The sequence below is a fragment of the Herpailurus yagouaroundi genome, unplaced genomic scaffold (genome assembly GCF_014898765.1).
Source record: "Herpailurus yagouaroundi ecotype Mexico unplaced genomic scaffold, PumYag 184, whole genome shotgun sequence".
NCBI lineage: Eukaryota > Metazoa > Chordata > Mammalia > Carnivora > Felidae > Herpailurus > Herpailurus yagouaroundi.
Window position 1 is genome coordinate 36536173 of NW_024412415.1, and position 21350 is coordinate 36557522.

General features: G+C 39.3%; 2 protein-coding genes across 10 annotated transcripts in view; one reads left to right on the forward strand and one right to left on the reverse strand.

Annotated features, from left to right (window-relative positions):
* MYO9A (myosin IXA) overlaps positions 1-5964 on the reverse strand; it is a 293601-nt gene extending 287637 nt beyond the window's left edge. For 6 of the 8 annotated variants that reach the window (XM_040493145.1, XM_040493146.1, XM_040493147.1 and 3 more), the window contains exon 1: positions 5243-5404. The gene's annotated coding sequence lies outside the window, so the exon portion shown is untranslated. Of the gene's footprint in view, positions 1-5242; positions 5405-5857 lie in introns of those variants that run through there. The other 2 variants (XM_040493142.1, XM_040493148.1) reach the window with 2 other exon arrangements.
* On the forward strand, positions 5907-21107 carry SENP8 (SUMO peptidase family member, NEDD8 specific). Of its 2 annotated transcripts, XM_040493149.1 has the most exons (3): positions 5907-6017; positions 12101-12144; positions 19363-21107. In XM_040493149.1, exon 3 carries the CDS (start codon positions 19399-19401, stop codon positions 20035-20037), a length of 639 nt encoding a protein of 212 aa, XP_040349083.1. In that variant the 5' UTR covers positions 5907-6017; positions 12101-12144; positions 19363-19398; the 3' UTR covers positions 20038-21107. The 2 variants fall into 2 exon arrangements, with proteins under 2 accessions (XP_040349083.1, XP_040349084.1); XM_040493150.1 differs by lacking the exon at positions 12101-12144.
* The last annotated feature ends 243 nt before the right edge of the window (positions 21108-21350 follow it).

A 21350-nucleotide genomic window follows, 5' to 3' on the forward strand; every position in this document is an offset into this window, starting at 1 on the left:
ATGGGTGTTGGTTACACTGGTGTGTTTACTTGGTGAAAATTCACTTAGGATCTGTGTACTTTTTTGTATACTTTAAAATTTATAAAAAAAACATTATACACACACACACACATATACATATTTTTTTTAAATCCCCAATCTAAGTCTTCCTTCCTATATAGTAGGGATAAAAAAGAAGTTAAATACACAAGTAATTAGGAATTTCATTTGAGAGCTATGACAGACATAAGCACTAAGTAGGAGCACACATGAGTGGCATCTAACTCAATCTAGAAGAAGTAAAAGAAATCTTCCTGAAGATATACCTGAAACAAATCCTGAAGGTCAGATAGGAATTAGCCAAGCAAAGAATGGGTGAAGGGAAAGACAGGAAAGGAAGAGAGATGCAAAGACAAGAGAAAAAAGCACCTTATCTGGGCGGAATCCTAAGTTCAATAAGGGTGGATCAAAGAATTTAAGGAAGAGAGCATGGGAGGAAAGCCTAGAAAAGTAATAGGTCATAAAGAATCTCACATACATGCCATGCTACAATTAAGCTTTATCCTGAAAGCAATGAGAAGACACTGAAGATCTTTCAATAGGAAAGGATTTGTATTTGTACTACAAATGTCAACTATAGTGTCTGCCATGCTTGCAATCCTATTTTGTGAGAAATTAGCCCACACACTGCCCTGTGCTTTTCACCATTATGATCCTGCCCCGCACCCACATGCACAAATAAACACATGGCCAACACTAAATGGCCAGGAGTGATCACATGTCCCAAGTACACAGGCTTACTAGTAGCCCATGAGAAAAAGAGCTGAGCCCAAGAGATGGTTTCTTAGAAATTCAAACCAGAAAATCCTAGGGAAAAGGAAGAAGTTAACAAACAGCTCAAGTTAAAATGCCAGCATCCAGGAGGCAAAATGTTGGCACAGGAGTAACACAGTAGTTATAAGGAGGCATAAATTGGGAATAAAGGGAAGCTGTGAGAGGAAAAACTGGAGTAGGGAGAAAAAAAGAGAAATCGTAAAAGTATCTAAGACACATTAACCACAGAGCACTAGGAGTGAAATATGTATTTTTCTGCTTTTAGTTTTATTTATTAAACTCCTGTTCTTCTTGAGACCAAGGTGTTTAACTTTTCTTAGGTTCCCTTTCTGCATGTTTCCTTTTAAAAAGCACTCCACTACTTACTGTAACTTGAGTCTCTTTGCAAATGAAAGACTCTAACTAAAAGAGCATTTTAGAACACCTAATCTGGCAGCAGTGCAGAGAATGAATTGGAGGGTAAGACAAAACAAGAGGCAGAAAAGAGAAAGCAACAAGACTCCTTAGAACACATTACAGGAGCACCAGAGACATTTCTGGTTAAAATAAAATAGAAACAACAAAAACAACAATAAATATGAAATTATCATGGGGGAGAATGTGGAGCACTTAGTAACGTTTAAGGTACAGAGTGGACAATGATTCACAGGTTCCTGAAGACTTCTCAAGGAGAGTGGTGCCATTCACCAAGATAGGAAATAAAAAACAAAAATTTTTGTTGCAGTTTGTCTCCCTCTCCCCTCGCCTTTTTGGAAGAAAGAGAAGCAGAGAAGAGTTTTTATTTTGCACACATTTGAAGTGCTTGTGAAATGTGAATCCAAGAGGAGATATCCATAAGCAGTGATTCATAAGTGAATTCATAAGTGAATTCATTAGCAGTGATTCATCATCAAAGTTAGAGATCTATACAGCAGCTCTAAACTTAGAAATACATAGAGTCGGGGAGCACCTAGGTGGCTCAGTCGGTTGAGTGTCTGACTTCAGCTCAGGTCATGATCTCACAGTTCATGTGAGATCCCACAGTTCATGGGTTTAGTCCTACGTCGGGCTCTGTGCTGACAGTTCAGAGCCTGGAGCCTGCTTGGCATTCTGTGTCTCCCTTTCTCTCTGCCCCTCTCCCACTCACACTGTCACTGTCTCTCTCAAAAATAAACAAACATTAAAAAAAAAAAGTCAATGTTAGATTTTAAAACATGAACCACCAGGGGTGCCTGGGTGGCTCCAGTCGGTTAAGCATCCGACTTCGGCTCAGGTCATGATCTCACAGTCCATGAGTTCAAGCCCCACATCGGGCTCTGTGCTGACCGCTTGGAGCCTGCTTCAGATTCTTTGTCTCCCTTTCTCTAACCCTCCCCCATTCATGCTCTGTCTCTCTGTCTCAAAAGTAAATAAACATTAAAAAAAAATTTTTTAAACATGAACCAAAATTTTTTGACTAATATTTATTTTAAATTAAGTTAATACAACTAAAAAATCATGCAAACTAGGAAACACTATTCTTGGTAAACCATATTTTCAAATATCCTACACTTCTCTACAAACAAAGAAGACTGAACAAACATCTGCAATAGTAAAATTCAAATGATTAGAAAGGATGGGTTTATAGTACTAATTTCTACTGAGGTTTTACTTCTTTAAAAAAATCTAATTTTACTCTCATTTCCCTCATAAACTAAGGCATTATTGTTAACTAAGGGAAAAAACTATTACATCACATTAGACCGTGAACCTCACTATTGATACGTAAACCATAATAAGATTTTTTAAAGAACTTAATCACTTGGGGCAGCTGGGTGGCTCAAGTCAGTTGAGCATCTGACTTTGGCTCAGGTCACGATCTCACACAGTTCGTGAGTTCAAGCCGGGTCCAGCATCTGGCTCTATGCTAACAGCTCAGAGCCTGAAGCCTGCTTCAGATTCTATGTCACCCTCTCTCTCTCTCTCTCTGCCACTCCCTTGTTTGTGGGCTCTCTCTCTCAAAATAAACAAACTTAAAGAAAATTAATCACTTACTTTACTAGCTTTAGACATTCAACTTCTATCTGTAATGTAAATGTTGGATTTCTGTCCTATAATCTTTTCTCCTCTCATTTATACCTTTTGCCCCCAAATCTATTACTATCAATCCAGAATTTGATAATGAGCTTAAGACACAAAGCCAGCTGTCTCCTGGCCGTCAGTATCTGACAGAAATATAATCACCCAAATCCAACCTGTCACAAATTCTTTTTTGACAAAAATAAAAACCCCATTCCTCCCTTCTATCAATTCCCACTTCAGTGAAGGGCACAAGCTAGAAACCTAAATCTTCTATGAACCTTCTCCCTAATTCCAAATCCAATGAAATCACCAAGTCCTCTCTACTCCCAATACCCAAATCCAGACTCCCTATCATCATTTGCCTAATATTCCTGCCCTTAGCCTTAGACTACCCTTTAATCCACCCTCCTCACTGCAGCCAGTGACCTTTTAAAAATGCAAATCTGATCATTTCAGTCCCCGACTTTATATCCTTCAATAACTTATTTGATAAATATTGTAATCACCATCAAAGCTAATGAATCACTCCGTGAAAGCTCGGAGGTTCAATGATAACTTTAGTTATATCCTTTTTTGTAGGTTCAATACAAAAGAATCATCAGGAAATTTTTTTAAATCCTGATAATTATTTACAACATACATGTAACAGCTGATACACTAAAAGAAAAGCAAATGAGACCGTTTGTAAAAGCAAAGACTAAAAATAATGTCAAGATCATAAAAAGAGAATACTATACAGCCCATGAATGTGGCATGTCCATATGTACTCTAATTGAATGAGCTCTAGGCTCTACTATCAAGTGAGGGGCAATGAGGGGCAGTGAGGGGAGGTATAGAGTGTATAGTATTGCAAGCATTTGTGGTGCATTTTAAGAATATATTTGAGAATATAAATTTAAAAATCACAGGAAGGACCCACATAAAGATGGAAATAGTAGTTGCCTCTAAAAAGTAAAAACAGGTGGTTGCAGGATAAAGGGGGAAGAGAAACGTTTTGCTGCATACTCTTTAGAACCTTTTGACTTGTATACTATGTCTAGTTATTACCTGTAATTTTAATATGATTTTCTCCCGCTTCAGTTTCACACACACAAAAGAAAAAATTTTAAAGTACTAACTACAAAAACCTCACTATATACTTCATCCCTAGGTACTGATCACTTAGTGCATCATTACGTTTCCTTCTTGACAACTCAGGAGTTCAACTTCCACAAACAAGATTTTATTCACTATTTCACTACTGCTGAGAAGGCTATTGGTAATGACATCAGTCAACACTGCATGATAACTGTACTTGCTCCTTGGAAAAGGAGCAGCACCAGGTAGCAGAAATTTATTACTAAATTGACATTAAAATCTTCAGGGATTAAGGAAAGCCACAAGTCTTATTTTTCCGGAAAATTCAAAAAACACGTTAAAAAAAAAACAAAAAACAATCGCCTTGTGTCACTCAAAAACAAAACAAAAAAAATGTGTAAAAATCTTCCAGAAAGGGAAGCAAATGATACTACATGGAGACACAGTCACATCCCTTAATGTAATGTGATTTAATTCTTACAGAGGTCCCTAAATGTCAGACTGGACTACCTCACACGTTCTACAGAAGAGACAAGATGAGAAGCAGGCTGTATGACCTTATATTAGCACACACACCCCTGCCCTGGGCCCGCACTCTTCCCTGTCCCCTCCCTCCTTTGGGTGTCAGTTAGTCCCCTTAGGTCCCACTGGGGGGGGGGGGGGTAGGGAGTACACTAGGTTAAGCAAACACCCCTCCAGGATTTAAAGGCAAAACTCTTCCAACCAAAGAAAAGAGAAAGATAACAAGGTCTGCCTGAGAGGACTGGGGGAGAGGCTGCTGTCTGATGGTGTCTACAGAGGGGCTGACACCAGATCCACTGGGAGGAGAGAGCATCAAGAACAGACTATCCGCAAGGCGAGGAGGGTACGGTTGACGGGAAGCGAACTGGGAGGGGTCCGCAGGCAGGGGTGGGCTGCAAGGTCGCTCTGGGTTAGGGGGCGGCCGCGCCTGGGTGTCAGAGGAACTGTGACCGGGTCAGCTTACGGGAGGCCGTAACGGAGTCTGGAGGCTCCACGAGGAGTCCTAAGAGAGTCCGAAGGGGGTTCTAACGGGCTGTGCTGGGGATGGGGGGCCGTGACAGAACCGTCCGGGAGCTGGCGGGCCGGAGTGGTGTCTGGCCAATGGAAGATACGATGGGTGGGGTCTACCGGGGACCCAGCGCTGCGATCTGGTGTCTGGGAGGCTCCTAGGCAGACCCGCTCACGGGGCGTCTCCGCTGGGGCGGGGCTGCCCCAAAGGAGCCAAAGAGCGAGACCGAGACGTGGGCCGGGCCGGGCGGCAGGGCCTCTGGGCGGCTTGGGCGGGTCTTACCTCGGGCTCCGCCGCGGTGGCCACTGCAGCCCCCTCCTCTTCGGGAAACGCCACCTCCTACCCGCGGCCCCAGGGTCAGGGCGCCGGAGACCGCAGAGGCTGAGGCCACCAAGAGTCAAACGGTTCCAGGAGGGTGGGCCCAGCTGCCTCAGGGTCCGGGAGAGCGGCCGCCGCGCATCCCCCGCCCTGTCAGAGAGACTCCGCCCGGCCCGCGAGGGCACATCCCCCGCCGCACCCCGCCCAGAGAGCACGCGTTGGACCGTCGCCTCAGCCGCTGTCGCCGCCTCTGCCGGTGCCGCGGGTGCCTCCTCCGCCGCCTCTCACAGTCCTTGCGGTACCCTCAGCAGCCACCGCCAACCGCCGCCGCGTCCCTCGTCCGCTCAGGCCCGCGCGCCCCCGACCCCGCGCACGCGGCCCCGCCCCGAGCGACTCCTCGGCTGCAGACGAGCAGGCGCGCGCGCACTTACCTCCCACGCCCCCTACCGCCTGCCGGAGCCGGCCAGCCTGCCGGCCCTGCCCCCGCACGTGACGCCGCCGGAGAGAACGGCTGGCGCTTGCGCGGGCACGCCCCATTCGTCCGCCCCAGGCGGCCCCGCCCAAACTTTTCTTCCTCACCTTACGGCAGAGCTCGGAACGCTGCCTCAGATTCTCACTCTACTAGAGAGGAATGTCGCAAGGTTGGGGTAGAAAACTCTGAGTTTACGACTGTAGCTCTCGCTTTCCGGCCAATACTGAGGTGCCTGAAGGCTGGTTGGGGTGGTGAGGCCCGAGGCAGGTAAGAAGCCGCCTCCCCACTTTGGTTGGTAAGGCGGTGTGTCCCGTCGGGGAGCTGCTTTGCTGCCCTAGCCGACTTAACGTGTCCTTGCCCCCTCCCCAGTTCTGGCGCAGGATTCTCAGCGCCGCCCCTCTTAGCCCCCGCCCCTTCCCACACACACGCCCTCTCCCCTCGCATTTCCCCGCCCCCGACCTCCGTTTCCTAGTCTCGCTTTCCATTCATTCCTCAGACTTTTCACTGAGTGCTTTCTGGTGCTTTAGACTCCAGGAAGTCAGAAGCAAATGAAACCGTTTCAGCTTTCTGAAGTGCTGTGTTACATGGGAGACTTTGAGAGAATCCGCAGTGGTAATAAAGTGAAATTATAATATAAAAAAAAAAAAAAAGGCACAGGGTCCTCTTTGAGCATAGAAGAGGGGCCCCTGCTTGTGTGGAACGACTTGGGGAAACCTTTTCCAAGGTGACCTTTTGGCCACTCTTGTGTTAAAAGGCCAGTGAGCAGTAGCTGGTCAGAGAAACATGAGACAAGCAGAGAGAATGACGGGCACAAAAGCCAATCATAGTACTGGCTGTTAAGAGTAAAAAGAGGAATAGAATATAGCTGGCGGAAGCGATAGGTGTAGATTACCCTTTAAAGAAGCATCATAGTAAGATTGTGAGAGAGTTAAGGGGCGAGAATGTGGGCCGCAAGAATGTTTTCTTTAAAGATGGGAGACTTAGGCATAGAAGTGGTCCACCGTGGAACTCGAAGTGGACAATTCATGGATAAGGGTGGCTGATTGATAGCTTCAGGAGCACTAGTGGATCTCAACCTTGTATGCATGTTAGAATAACCTGAGAAGTTTAAAAAAAAAAAAATGCTGTTGCTCCACCCAAGACCAATTGAATAAACCGGGACTAGGGCCCAGGCCATCAGTATTTAAAAAAAAAAAAAGTTTCTGAGGTGACTAACGCTGACGGTTGAGAACCAATAAAGGATGGGAAAGTAAGGAGGGGCAGGAAGTTGATGGTGTTGGCTCTGTAACATTAAGGTGGGAGTTATTTGATGAAAGAGTTGGGGCTGGAATGAGAAGCTTGAGCAGAGTGATGGAAGTTTTGGGTAACCACTCTGGGAAATGGGAAAAAAGTGTCATTTTTGCCTTTCCCTTCAACACAGTTACATCCCTCAATCTGAGGATGTAAAATGAAGTCCACCTCAGTTAGGGCTCTCTTTACTCTCCCTTTCCCTACCATCCAGCATTTATCAGCTGGGGATCCAGCCTTAGGGCTGAATCAAGGGTATCTTTATTTATGTCCTCAAAAAAGATCAGCGCTAAGTCAATTTGAGATTCAAAGACTAACTTTACTCCCCTGGAAATTACTGCATACAGTGCCTTGCCAATTTAGAATCTTTTATTACTCATTTCATCAATCATTTAAGGAATAAGATATAAAGATAGTTAAGATATACCCCTATTCAGGGGCACCTGGGTGGCTCAGTCGGTTGGGTGTCTGACTTCGGCTCAGGTCATGATCTCACGGTTTGTGAGTTTGACCCCCGCATCGGGCTCTGTGCTGACAGCTCGGAGCCTGGAGCCTGCTCCGGATTCTGTGTCTCCCTCTCTCTCTGCCCCTCCCCTACTCATGCTCTGTCTCTCTCTGTCTCAAAAAGAAAAAAAAAATTAAAAAATTTTAAAGATATAGCCCTATTAAGGCCTCATAGTATTAGGGAAAACAAACCTTTAAAAAGAATAATTCCCTTGGCAAGCAGAGAGGTCTGTATAAGGCAATGCCAAAGCCAGTGAGTGCAAGGCTACTGACTATTAACTAGGGCTAATTCAAAAACCAGTCTATCTGCCTCCAGATAAAAGACAGTTACTGTTGTCTGGTATGACTAGGGCTTAATATGGAGAGTAGGGGTGGGGCAGAGATAAAGGCGATAAAGTGGGTGTGAATAGATTATGAAGAGCCTTGAATTCCATGCTAAAGTGTTTAGATAATCTACTATAAGCAATTAATAGGTATAAAAAACAAAGATAAAATAACCTTTTTTACACCACAGACTTCTTTGGCAGCCTGGCCTATGAACCCTATCTCAGAATAATATTTTTAAATATACAAAATAAAATGCATAGAAATAAAATCAATTTTATTGGAAGTTTTAGAATATTCAAACAACTGTATGATGTAGTTACATATGTGCTTCTTTATGCATTAAATAATATCTGGCAGCAGGCCTAATTATGTAATTTCAAAATAGTGATGCATATAAATTATATTTTGAGATACTCGTAACTTCAATGTGATATTAAAATATCATATTTCTATTGGTGACAAAGACATAGGGACTGCTAATACTGCTGTGGATTATTGCCTATACTTATTGAAGAAAATGCTAAATTTCAGCTAGAGATTATTAAAAATCCAGAATGCAATTTTTTTCCCAGTCCAAGTTCATGGAACCCTAATTCTAGCTGCATCCTGGCCCATGGACCCTAGATTTATAAAAAGCTGACTGTAATAGTTTTTTTAAACAAGAGCATGATAGATCACTTCTCTGTTTCAGAAAAATACTAGAGTAGTTTTCACTTCCCAGCCTCTCTGTGGAAGTAGGGAACTGGCTATTTTCTTCTCCTCTTATACGGTAGGGGCAGCAACCAGTACTAATTAATCCACTGTTGCCTAATAATTTGGGCCTGTTAGAGTACTGTACTTGTGCCTATGTATGTAGGAGCAGTACTAGGAAATAAATTGGGAAAGATAGGCTGGGGCTCTTTTTGTGGAAATCATTGAATGTCAAGATGTAATTTGTACTTAATTTGGTAGATAATGGAGAGATGTTAAAATCTTTGGAGTAGAATAATGTAATTATTAGAGTTCTGTTTGAAAAATTAATCTAGAAGTAATGTGTAGGTTGGATTGTCAGAAGATAGGAATGAAGAGACTAGACCAATAAATAATCTTTAACTAAATTTTACTATAAAGTGATCTCTAAAGGGTCTGTTAAGTTACTTTGTTTCCCCAGTGTGACTGACCAGTCTAAAGAAACATAGATTGAACTAAATTACATACCTTTCTACAGAGATGTGTTTACCAGTGTGGAGGTCCATTAGCATTTTACATGTCAAGAGGCCAGCCCATTCTTTTGTATTATAAGTGATAATGTTAGTACTTTTGATAGGCAGTGGCTTTACCACATATATAGGTTCCCAGGTGTTGCTAAGGCCTTTCTTAAATTCCATCTACACGTGTTAAATCCTACGTTTCTGACTTTTTAAGGTCAAGATTTCTCTCTCCTTGTCAATCCCTTAAACCTCTTGGATGAGTAAAATGCATTAGCAAACAAGAAGGAAGTCCTTGAAGCCCAGATAACCTGTCTCATTAGAAATTGATCAATACCAAACTTGGGGCGCCTGGGTGGCGCAGTCGGTTAAGCGTCCGACTTCAGCCAGGTCACGATCTCGCGGTCCGTGAGTTCGAGCCCCGCGTCGGGCTCTGGGCTGATGGCTCAGAGCCTGGAGCCTGTTTCCGATTCTGTGTCTCCCTCTCTCTCTGCCCCTCCCCCGTTCATGCTCTGTCTCTCTCTGTCCCAAAAATAAATAAACGTTGAAAAAAGAAAAAAAAAAAGAAATTGATCAATACCAAACTATGTGAAATTTACTGCCCAGATTCCAGCTAGTCCCCAACTTGTGTGCTTTTTAAAATATATTCAAAAAATTAATTATGGGGTCCAAATATTACTAATCCAAATAAGTAATGTGAAGTTAACTTTCTGAACCAGATTCTCTGAGAGACTACTTTCTTCAGCATGACTAGCTGTATTGATCTTGTCCGTCTAACTTTTGGAGAACATTTGGACAGTGATATGGTTTAACAGGCTGAAAATCAAGTTTATGTAGAGGCTAAGGTTCATCTGTCTGTCTCCTTTTTAGGGGAACCAGGAAACAGGTCTATCTGAAAGCAGAAAGAATACTGGAAATTTTTGAAGCTTTTTAAGAATTTTTATTACAAAAGATCTCGGAAATTTCCTTTCTCTGGCTTCTGATTAAGTGACTACTACCCCTTCCACACCTTTATCTGTTATGAAAGCACCAAACACAGTCCTGATACTGAAAAAAATTGTCCCATTTACAATTATTATTTTCGAGCGTCTAAATTACAGGTTAAAAAACTTGAGGACTTCCTTCCCTTATGGCCAGTGAGTAAATAAATACTCTCTCATAGTAGAGTGGTAGGTTCAAGTCCTCCATCAAAGCAATGGCTTGGAGATTTCTGACCTTAGTTGGCTCTAATTTTCTCACTACTATTTGTTGTAGCAACTTGGTACTTTACATTAGCAGCTAAAATAAATAGTTGCTGGAAATGTTTAGCCCTACTTAATAGCATATAATTAAAATTTGGTTAGGTAGTTCACAAATATTTTGTATTAATTAACATTTAAAGACAAATTGCTAAGACAGAAAATTCTCTATGTGTTATTGGATCCCTTCAGATCCTGCTTTCCTATCAGCACAATACAGTAAAACATAAATTCATTATTTTTTCATTCATTCATTATTTATTGAACCCCTGAGTGGCTCAGTCAGTTAACCAAGCTGACTCTTGGTTTCAGCTCAGGTCATGATCTCTCAGCCTCGTGGGTTCCAGCCCCAAGTCAGGCTCTGCACTAGCAGTTGTGGAGCCTGCTTGGGATTCTTTCTCTCACTCTCTGCCCCTCCCCCACTTGCTCTGTCTCTGAGCAATATATAAAAAAACTTTTAAAAACTTTCATTGAGCCCCTACTATGTGCCAAGCACATTTTTGAAACTCATTAATTAGGAGTTTGTAATAACAATTTACCTCTTAACTATCTATGAAAAAAAATACTTTACCAGGCTTTGAAATCTACAGGACAAATAAGATTAAAACTTGATGAGTTTTTCATACTCTTTCAAACTGTGTCTGCATATAGCTATTGTGTGCTGAACACAGTGGTTATTTATGAAATCAGGCACATCGTAACTTCAGCTTGATCACACCTTATTAGCTTTAATTTGTTTATACGTATGATAAAATTCTGTCCACTCCTTCATAAAATGTTATCTTACTCAAACCCCTCATTCAACCTCTTGGCCTCCCTACACACTGTCTTTACAACCCCAGGTATTTCAAATTTTGCATTTGTACAAAGTCATTTCTCGGAAGATTTTAAGCAAAACACAGCTTAAGGAAAGGCTGGTGTTTACATCAAGTTTATAGTAAGGAAAAAAATTGTAGTACAATTAGAAATGGAACCTTTGAGTTAGAAACAGTAGACTGAAAATAAAATTATTTTCATGGTCAATGACATCTTAGCCATTGATAGCCATGCCTAGTAACAGAACAGTAAATAGAGAACCTTGGTGCTAGAAGAAATTCTAGAAAGTCTTCTAGTTTATCTTCCTGGCCCAAGGCAGGACCAAATGGAATTTATACTTAAAATACTTTAAAGTTAAGTATTCTGGTAGGAGAGTTAACAGGCATCATCATCATACCAAGTAGTTTTTCTACTTTGAGAGCTGAATTCCTCTATTTGTAAAATATTGATGTCAAGAGGAATATTGTTCAATTTATAAATAATTTATACAATTGAGAAATCTTCCTGTTTATAACAATTTTGTGTTTTTAGGAGTTTTTCAAAATGTATTTTACTTCTATATTTTATTCAGGAGAAACATTTATTAAATTTTCTCCAGTTTGTCAAGCACTAAAGAAACGGGGATGCATAAAATCTAATAATTTCTGCCCTCAAGAGGGATATATAAATCTTGATGGTAATTTTTACATTCTACTTTATACATATATTTAGGTTTAGGCTAGCATTAAAAGGAAACGTTTAATAGGGGGAAATTGAAACCAAAAAAAAAAAGTTTGAACTTCCTTCCTGAAAATATTTCTGCTTATGCTGCCATGAAAAGCACATTTGGTCTTTGGATTTGATTCTTTTTGTGAAATTGCAAATGGAATCATACATTAGAAGTTGGACATAATCTAATTTTAGTAAATAGATTAATTTTACATCTTTGTGTTTGAATATTTATAGAAGAGATATTAGACTTTCTCTGTTTTGTTTTTTCTTTTCTTTCCAGAGGACAGAAGAGACCAGCGAGTTGAAAGAACAGACATATTTTAGGTCAGTGTAAGAGTGGGAGATGGTATATCCTTTTTTTTCCTGAATGGAAATAGCTATATTTATTGGTTATATGCTTATTATAAAAAGAAAGGGGAAAAATATAAAGCAAACAGTATTAAAAGGTAGAAGGAAAAAAGTGTTAAGAAGCATTAATAATTCTCTTTTTAAAACTATATTTAAACTTTGGCTATCATTCTTGATTTTTTTCGTGTATATTTTTCTTGTATAAATTTTTATATAAACTTCCTTTTTGTAGCATATCATAAACATATTTCCATGTCAATACATTGGTATCTACAACTTTATTTTTTAATGACTGAAAATATTTCATTGTATGAAAATCTATTATTTAAATTAATCAGTCCTCTTTTGAACTTTCAGATTGTTTCAGTTTTTCTTTTATAAATATTGCTGTGATGAACATCCTTCATAAATTTTTGCACACATCCTTAATATTTCCCTTAAGATAAATTTCTGAAAGTGTCATACCTTCACACAGACATTTCTTAAGAATTAAAATATAATGGCAAATTACCCTTCAAAAAGCTTGCATATGTTTATATACTCCTGTCAACAATGAGAATGCTTGTTTTTCCCATGGTCTCTCAGCAATGCTAGTTATTACCTGTTTTCCTCATCTTTGCTAATTTGATAGGTAAAAAATTAAATCTTGCTTTAACTTGAATTCCTTTGATTACTAGTAAAGTGTTGAGTATCTTTTCATGCATTTATTGGCCGCATAAGTGTATTAAGCTCCATTTTCTTCTAATATTTTTGTTTCTTTTCTTAACATTTAAATGTTATTCCACTTAAAATATGAGTTCATATAAGGTATGAGGCGGAGATCTAACTTCTTTTTTTTTTTTTTTATCAAATGATTAACATGTTGCCTCACTGCCATTTATTAAGTAACTCAGCAAGCACGTCCCAAACTTCACTGCACAGCCAATAAGGTGTTAATAGATATTCTGTTTAAAAGGAAAAAAAAAGTGTCTCGTGGTCAAATGAGTTTGGGGGAAAAAATAAGACCAAGAAAAGTTACATTTCCTTATTACAAAACTTCTAGTCTCTAATATGATTGTGTGCATTATGAACCTCCAATGAGGACTTTTAGGATGAAGCATTTCCCTAACTTATTTAACCATATAATCTTATTTTTTTTCTTTCAAGAAATACCTTTGAAATCTGTGGAAGTGTACTGTCCAAAATAGTAGCCAATAGCCACATGTAGATATTTAAATTTAAGTTTAAATTAATTAAAAATTAAATATTCAGTTCCACAGTCTTATGAGCCACATTTCAAGTGCTCAGTAGCCACATGTAGCAAGTGACTACTGTATTGGACATTGCCAATAAGGAACATTTCCATTATCATCAAAAGTACTATTGGACAGCACTCTTTTAGAACACAGTTCATTGAAACTGACTCCCAACCTATTGGTTTTCTACTGAACCAGCAGCTTCTTCCCTTACTTGTATCAGATTGGCTTCCATTGAATTGTAAATTTTCCCTTTAAGGTAGTTTTTATTACCTTTTATGTAATTATCTTGTTGTTTTTTACAACAAATATTCCAGTAATATACATTTTAAGGATTTCAAGATTAAGATGAAAAAGTAGTCTCTTCCTTTTGCTAAAATTAAGCCTTCGTTTAGGAACTGTTCTATACTATGAATTCAATATTAGCTTCATTTAGCTACAGAAGTTGGAAGATGTTATAAACTGTTACTGCAGGGTTTGTGTATACTGACAATACACAATTAACATCATTGCTCCACTCAGGTCGAGAGAACAATTTTCTCTGGAGTTAGCATTCACCCTTCTTCTGCCAAAGGTAAAGCACAGAGCAGAGTCATGCCCTAGCTAAATCTATTTTTGATGACTTTGTGGCCTTATAAAAAAGACAGATGTGCTTTATTTTCAAGAAATCTCTAAGGCCCATTATTACCACCCCAAATATAGGGAGCAGGGAAGACAACTCTTTTTGAGTCCGCTATATATGTCAGATGACATGCTGAGTGTTTTCACTCATGTTTTTATTTTGTGTAACAGTCTATGAGGCAGGTGTTATTATTACCTCATTTTACAGATGAGGAAAATGAGGCCCAGAAAGAGAATAAATAACTTGCCCAGATTCACACAGATAGGCAAGTGGCAAAGTAGAGCCTGGACCCAAAGCCTCCTAGCCCCAAAACGTAGAACTAAAATATATTTTGTAGAACTTTACAAATAGAACTATGAGGAGGTTATTGTCTCCCCAGTTCACTCTTCGGTTTTCCTTACCATCCACCAAGGCCAAGTACATAAGTCATCTTATTTCTGAAGGAGTTTACTATTAAGTGAAGAGGAGAAAAGACAAAACACAAAACCAAAGCAGAAAGGGGGATGTTACAAACAATGCAAACGTCTTAAGAGGACTTATTTCTCTTTTTACCCCTAATCTATATTTTCTGATTCCTTTTTTGAAATGTTTCATTCATCTGGCAAATATTTATTGTACCTCAGATGTGCCAAGCACAGTGCTCCCTGTATAGAAAGGAAATATCCCTAGGAGAGTTCTAGATGGTTCTTGGTTCTTTTGCTGGATCCCCTTCTGTCTCCTTTTCCCCCACCCCATTAGTAATGGGATCGTCGTCCTTTATGGTCACCCTAACTAAAACCCACAGACAATTTCCTAATGATTCTCTTTTACCCAACTGTTCTCTAATCACTTATTGAGTCTCTGTCTACAATACCTTTCCTCCTTGCCTCCCCATTTCTACCATTTCCCCTGATTTAGGCCATTTCCTCCTACTTTCACTTTCAATAAAAATCTACTTGATCTCTTCCTCCAGTTGCTCTCCCTACCAATTAATCCTATGTACTATGGCTGAATTATTAAACTTCCTAAAGCACCAGCCTTGCCATTAATGGATTCCCATTTCCTCAGTATAAATTCCAAATTCTTTCACCTGGACTTCAGTCTGTTACCATTTAGCTTCTAATAATTTTCCTCTGACCTTCATCTGTACCCCTATTCCTACTTCATTCCAGCCAGACTGGAATGAGCCTCTAGGGGCACTTCCCTTGCCTCTCTTACCTTCTTAATGCCCTTCTCCATGCATCTAATTCTATATGCCTTTCAAGAGCCAGCTTTTATGCCACTTTTTCCTGGAAGTCTTTCCTGATCTCAAGTCTCCTTCCCTTTCTTAGCCAGAGGTGATTGTTCACTCTTCTGAATTCCCATACATTTTATTTCTGCCCCTAGTGGGTTTCTGATCTTATTGACTATAAGCCATCTTATACATCTTGGTATCTCCCACAACAGCTATTAGGTACTCAGTAGGTGCTTATTGAGTAAAAAGAATTGTATATTCACTATTTATTCATTATAACATAATAGGCTTATGCTCATTCAGGGTAGGAACTATGACTATTTCATTCCCATTCTGTATTTTCAACCCCTAGCACAAAGGAAACACTCAGTATACATTTGTTAAATGAAATACATCACAGTTATCAGTTATTGGGATATAAATTTCCTTGAGACACAATAGATGCCTGGAAATACTACTTTATGTTATATTTTTTAAAATATTAGTTACTTAGGGCGCCTGGGTGGCGCAGTCGGTCAAGCGTCCGACTTCAGCCAGGTCACGATCTCGCGGTCCGTGAGTTCAAGCCCCGCGTCGGGCTCTGGGCTGATGGCTCAGAGCCTGGAGCCTGTTTCCGATTCTGTGTCTCCCTCTCTCTCTGACCCTCCCCCGTTCATGCTCTGTCTCTCTCTGTCCCAAAAATAAATAAACGTTGGAAAAAAAAAATTTTTTTTTTTAAAATGAAATATTAGTTACCAATGTTTCTTCATTTTATATTGACAAATACTCCAGGATAAAGGTCATGTATTAATATTCTCACTTTACAGAAGAGGATACTGAGGCTTAAAGAAATTGAGTAGTTTATTTATGATCATACGGCCAATGAGTAACAGAATTGAGTCTAAAATTCAAGTCTTCAGATGCTAAGTTTAGAGTTTTTCTTTGCTAACAATGCTTTGGCCAAAGGCTCCTTTGGTTCCATTTGCTTTAGAATTGTTGGGGTTAAACTATTGCTACCATGCTGGGTGGAATAGACCTAGATCCTTGACTGACCCATTGTCTGGATGTTGGATATTTTCAAAATCAAACAGAACACTAAAACCATTTTCTGAGGGTGCCTGGGTGGCTCAGTCAGTTAAGCGTCTGACTTCAGCTCAGGTCATGATCTTACAGTTTGTGGGTTCAAGTCCCGTGTTGGGCTCTGTGCTGACACCTCAGAGCCTGGAGCCTGCTTCAGATGCTGTGTCTCCCTCTCTCTCTGCCCCTCCTCCACTTGTGCTGTTTCTATCTCTCTCAAAAATAAATAATAAACCTTAAAAAAAAGTATTAAGCCCTTAAAAAAAAAAGAACTATATATTCTGAAGGAAATCTTGGCCACTTATGTCACTCCTTCCAAGGTGAGATGCCTGTCTTTTCAGGAACTCTTCTCCTTGTAGGCTTCTATCCCTAGTTGGGTTGGCTATTAATATGTGGGCCTGATTTCAGTGTAGAGAGTAGGTCTCCAGGTATTTGCCAGGCAGTAAAATCTGGTACTCACCACTACATAGTATTCATTGAGAGCAGGGGGAAGAGATTGGGGGAGCTTTGCTTGATGCACAAGCAGTCATTCCATTTTCATATTAATTTACTCTTAAGTCACATCAGCAGCAAGCTGAGAACCTAGCCTCCATAGACTTGTTTTTACTAGACTGCTGTTAATTCATTTGCCATCAGACTGGATATGAAGGATCGTTATAAGAAACAACTTCATCTATCATAAGAATATTGAGGGACATTATTCATTATGATACACCTTGTCTTTTATGAAAATTGCTTGAAAAAAAAACTGCCTAACCTTAATACAAAGAATGCTTTTACCTCTCCTGAGCAGTTGCTTTGTTTTTACCTTACGGACATTGTGAATGTTTAACTTTATAGTCTCTGGTTAGCTGCCAAAAATCTTAGAGCCAAATTTGTGGCCCACCCATAGCAAATGTGCTCTATGCCTCGTTAAACTTTGTTCCAGGCTCTAGTTTATGTCTCTCCTGAAGTTATTCTCTTTTCTTAAGAAAATCTTAAGATTTGGGGCACCTGGGTGGCTCAGTCGGTTAAACATCCAACTTCAGCTCAGGGCATGATCTCATGGTTCATGGGTTTGAGCCCTGCATCTGGCTGTGTGTTGACAGCTCAGAGCCTGGACCCTGCTTTGGATTCTGTGTCTCCTCTCTCTGCCCCTCCCCCACTTGCACTCTGTCTCTCTCTCAAAAATAAATAAACATTTTTAAAAAACCTTTTTTTTAAAGAAAAGAAAATCTTAAGATATTTTCATTCGATCTTATGTTGTATATTTATATTAATATGTATGTGTATATACATATATTTCTCATAAACAGCCCTATATTGTTTCTGAAATAGTTCAGATTATTATATACTATATGCACATAAAACCATCTTTGGTGCTTCTTAATTACCTCACTTACGTTAGGGTCTTTTTTCTTGAGGGGTATATTTATTTTTTCTTACAGGTTTTTCAGACTTGATTACAGAAAAATGTCTGTGCCACAAAATTTTATTATTTTAGTAGTGTAATCAAATGGTAAAATACCTGGTCTGATGGCCAGAATTGATTATTAATGGCTAGAATTAATTGATTATTCTAGCCCAGTCTTTCACAGAAATGATATTATTATAATATGCTTTGTTTTATACTCTCAATCTGCATGTGACCGTTTATTGCTTTGGATTTTTAGTGATGTTGTAATGCTGTCAGGTCAATGCATAGCAGTTAACTCTCTCTGGCTTAAATATTATGTTATCTTGCACATTTATCAGACTTCTTGTCTTTGTTAGCACCTTACCTTCGGTGATCATGAGCATATTAATCTTATCATATACTTTGTGTTGCTGTACTCTAAGTTAGTCATGCTTTTGTTTGGAAAAGATAATATGAAGAGATATTTGCTTCCAAACTTCATTTGCTTTCACTGGTGTGGAGCGCTATGTAGATGTTCTGATCATCTTACTAATACCATTTAATTAATAATATAAATGCTATTGGAACAACATTTTATATTCTTTTAATAACTTCAAGTAAAATTATTTGGCCTTTCTGCAACTCACTGAGGCATGTAAGCAGATATATGCCCTTTTTACAGACAACAAAGCAAAGACAAAATCATTTAAATTTTGTGATAAAACTAGGGCTAGATCCAGGTCTCCTGATTCCTGTGCCTAACTACCTTTCAATGATAAAAATTTCTAACTTATAAACATTACATAATCTTTATCTTACCCCTTGAAGTTAAAGATGAGAAATGGATGAGGAAAACTAGATCACTCATACTCAAAACTGAGCAGAATCAGGAATGATTTTCATTTGTAAAACTCATGATTTTCTGTTCTTGAAATGTTCTTTCATTTATCTTTTTTTCAAGTTTATTTATTTATTTTTGAAAGAGACAGAAAGCACAAGCAGGGAAAGGACAGACAGAGAGAGGGAGACACAGAACCTGAAGCAGGCTCCAGGCTCTGAGCTCTTAGTGCAGAGTCCGACGCAGGGCTCAAACCCATGAACTATGAGATCATGACCTGAGCCAAAGTTAGACGCTTAACCGACTGAGCCATCCAGGCACCCCTGTAGTTCCTTTTAACTACAGCTCTAATCACTGTCACTTTCCATTATGGAATGAGGAAGCAATATTTTTATCTTATCTCAAAAATAAATGTTGAAATGGAAGCTATTTCCCTTGTTAATAAGCAACATTTTTCTTCAGACTCTTTGAAAATTCACTTTAATGTAAAAATAACTTGCCATTGTTATCATGCATATTCACTAAAGGACCAAATATAGGGTTAATGGTAGGAAGTTTGATAAATGTCTGTTATAATTTTAACCAATCTCTGCATTTAAAGAGGAAGATAAAAATTCATGCTTACTGTTTCAGCATGAAAATTTTCCAAAGTTTTCATTTTAACTAATTGTTAACACACAATCCGGAAGCTAGAGTCTGTTGAATGTTTACTCTCAGGCAGGCATTATTGCTAAAAACTTTACAATTATATTTAATCTTTAAAAAAACCTGTAAGAGTAGCTACTATTTATGATCCCCATTTTACAGCAAGGTATCATATTCAGCAGTAAATATTATCTTCTGCCTCTCCTTCAGCTACTGGAATTTCTGATCAGCCCTGGTCAGGACAAGATGGACCCTGTAGTTTTGAGTTACATGGACAGTCTACTGCGGCAATCAGATGTCTCGCTGTTGGATCCTCCAAGCTGGCTCAATGACCATATTATTGGATTTGCCTTTGAGTACTTTGCCAACAGTCAGTTTCATGACTGCTCTGACCATGTCTGCTTCATCAGTCCCGAAGTTACCCAGTTCATCAAGTGCACTAGCAACCAAGCAGAGATTGCCATGTTCCTTGAACCCCTAGACCTCCCCAACAAGAGAGTTGTATTTTTAGCCATCAATGATAATTCCAATGAGGCAGCTGGGGGAACCCATTGGAGTTTGTTGGTTTATGTCCAAGATAAAAATAGCTTTCTTCATTATGATTCCCATAGCAGAAGCAACTCAGTTCATGCAAAGCAGGTAGCAGAGAAACTGGAGGCTTTCTTACGCAGAAAAGGAGACAAACTAGCCTTTGTGGAAGAGAGAGCCCCTGCTCAACAAAACAGCTATGACTGTGGGATGTATGTGATATGTAACACTGAGGCCTTGTGTCAGAACTTCTTTAGGCAAAAACCAGAATCACTACTGCAGCTACTCACTCCTACATACATCACAAAGAAAAGGGGGGAATGGAAAGATCTCATTGCCAGACTTGCCAAAAATTAGCTATCAAAGAATATTTGCGGCTGTTGAAGTCTCCTCTTTCTGCCCATCCCCATCTATTGGATGGCTGTAATCTCAGTGCCTGAAAGAAGATGCCTGGTATCTTATTTTTTCCTGGAAGAATGTCATCTTCTGCATTATCCACATGGAAAGTTTCACTTTAACCCTAACTTGAGAGCAATATGCTCTGTGAAAATGTCTTGAAGTTATGCATCAAAACCTTAAAACCACACTGAACATTTATTATTTCCCTTTTTGTCTCCCTTATTCCCATTGGCTTATTCAAAGGAAAAGCAGTGATCTTTAAAGAAACCAAGTGTATGTCATATCCAGAAGAATGCAAGAAGAACATTATAGAAGAATCAAAAACTTATTGCACAGCCCTGCATATTTAAAGAGATCAACTGGCTAGAAGCAGGTCAAGATCTAACCTAATTCAAGATCTAAATATTCTAAGAATCAGTTATTCAGTTCTGTGATACCTCTTCCATTCTCCGTGCAGAGGCTTTCCCACCTATCTTTGTAACCTTTGCAGATATTTGATAAAGATGATGTTAGCCCATCTTCCCCCACTCTATTCCTGGAGTGTTTTAAGAAAGGGGGAATCTTTAACTTCATTAAAATAAATGGCTGTTGGACCTTTTAGTTTGCTCAGTGAATGGGTTGACTTGCTACTCTGCATTGATAACAGCTTTTCTTCACCTTGTCTGTTAGCCATGCAACACTCCTTCCTTTTATATCCAAAGTTCTGTGGTTTTAAAACTCATAGCCAATAACTTCCCAAGGTTGCCTGTTATTTCTAATAAATATTGCTGCTTTCTAATAGTCATAGTTTTTCCTTTCCTCTTTATCCATAATCTGGCAGAATTGTTTTCAACCATGGTGATTTCAGGACTATTATCATATCTGAAACTTGCAAACTGAAAGTTGGCTTGTTTTTTGTTTTTTGTTTTTTTGCAGTTATAAAGCAGATAAAGTGAGCTTTCTCAACCCTTTCACTTAATTCAAAATGCAGACAATGTAATTTTTAAAATATGGAACCAAGAATAAAAAGAAATGCTATCCCTCCTAAATCATTGATGTGTTTTTTTCTGAGTTGTTTCAAATAATTAACAACCCGATATGTTGGGTACACACATTAATTCTATTCCTAATGAAAACTAGATTGCAGTGCTTACGAGACTTAAAAACCAAAGATTAGTTTCAGCTGTGAAATTTATTTCACCTCCCTCCCCAACCTAACCTTGCCCCCAGCCCTCATAGCCCAAAATAATCTCACCACTCAGTAACCACAAAGGCAGTAACTCCATTCTTTT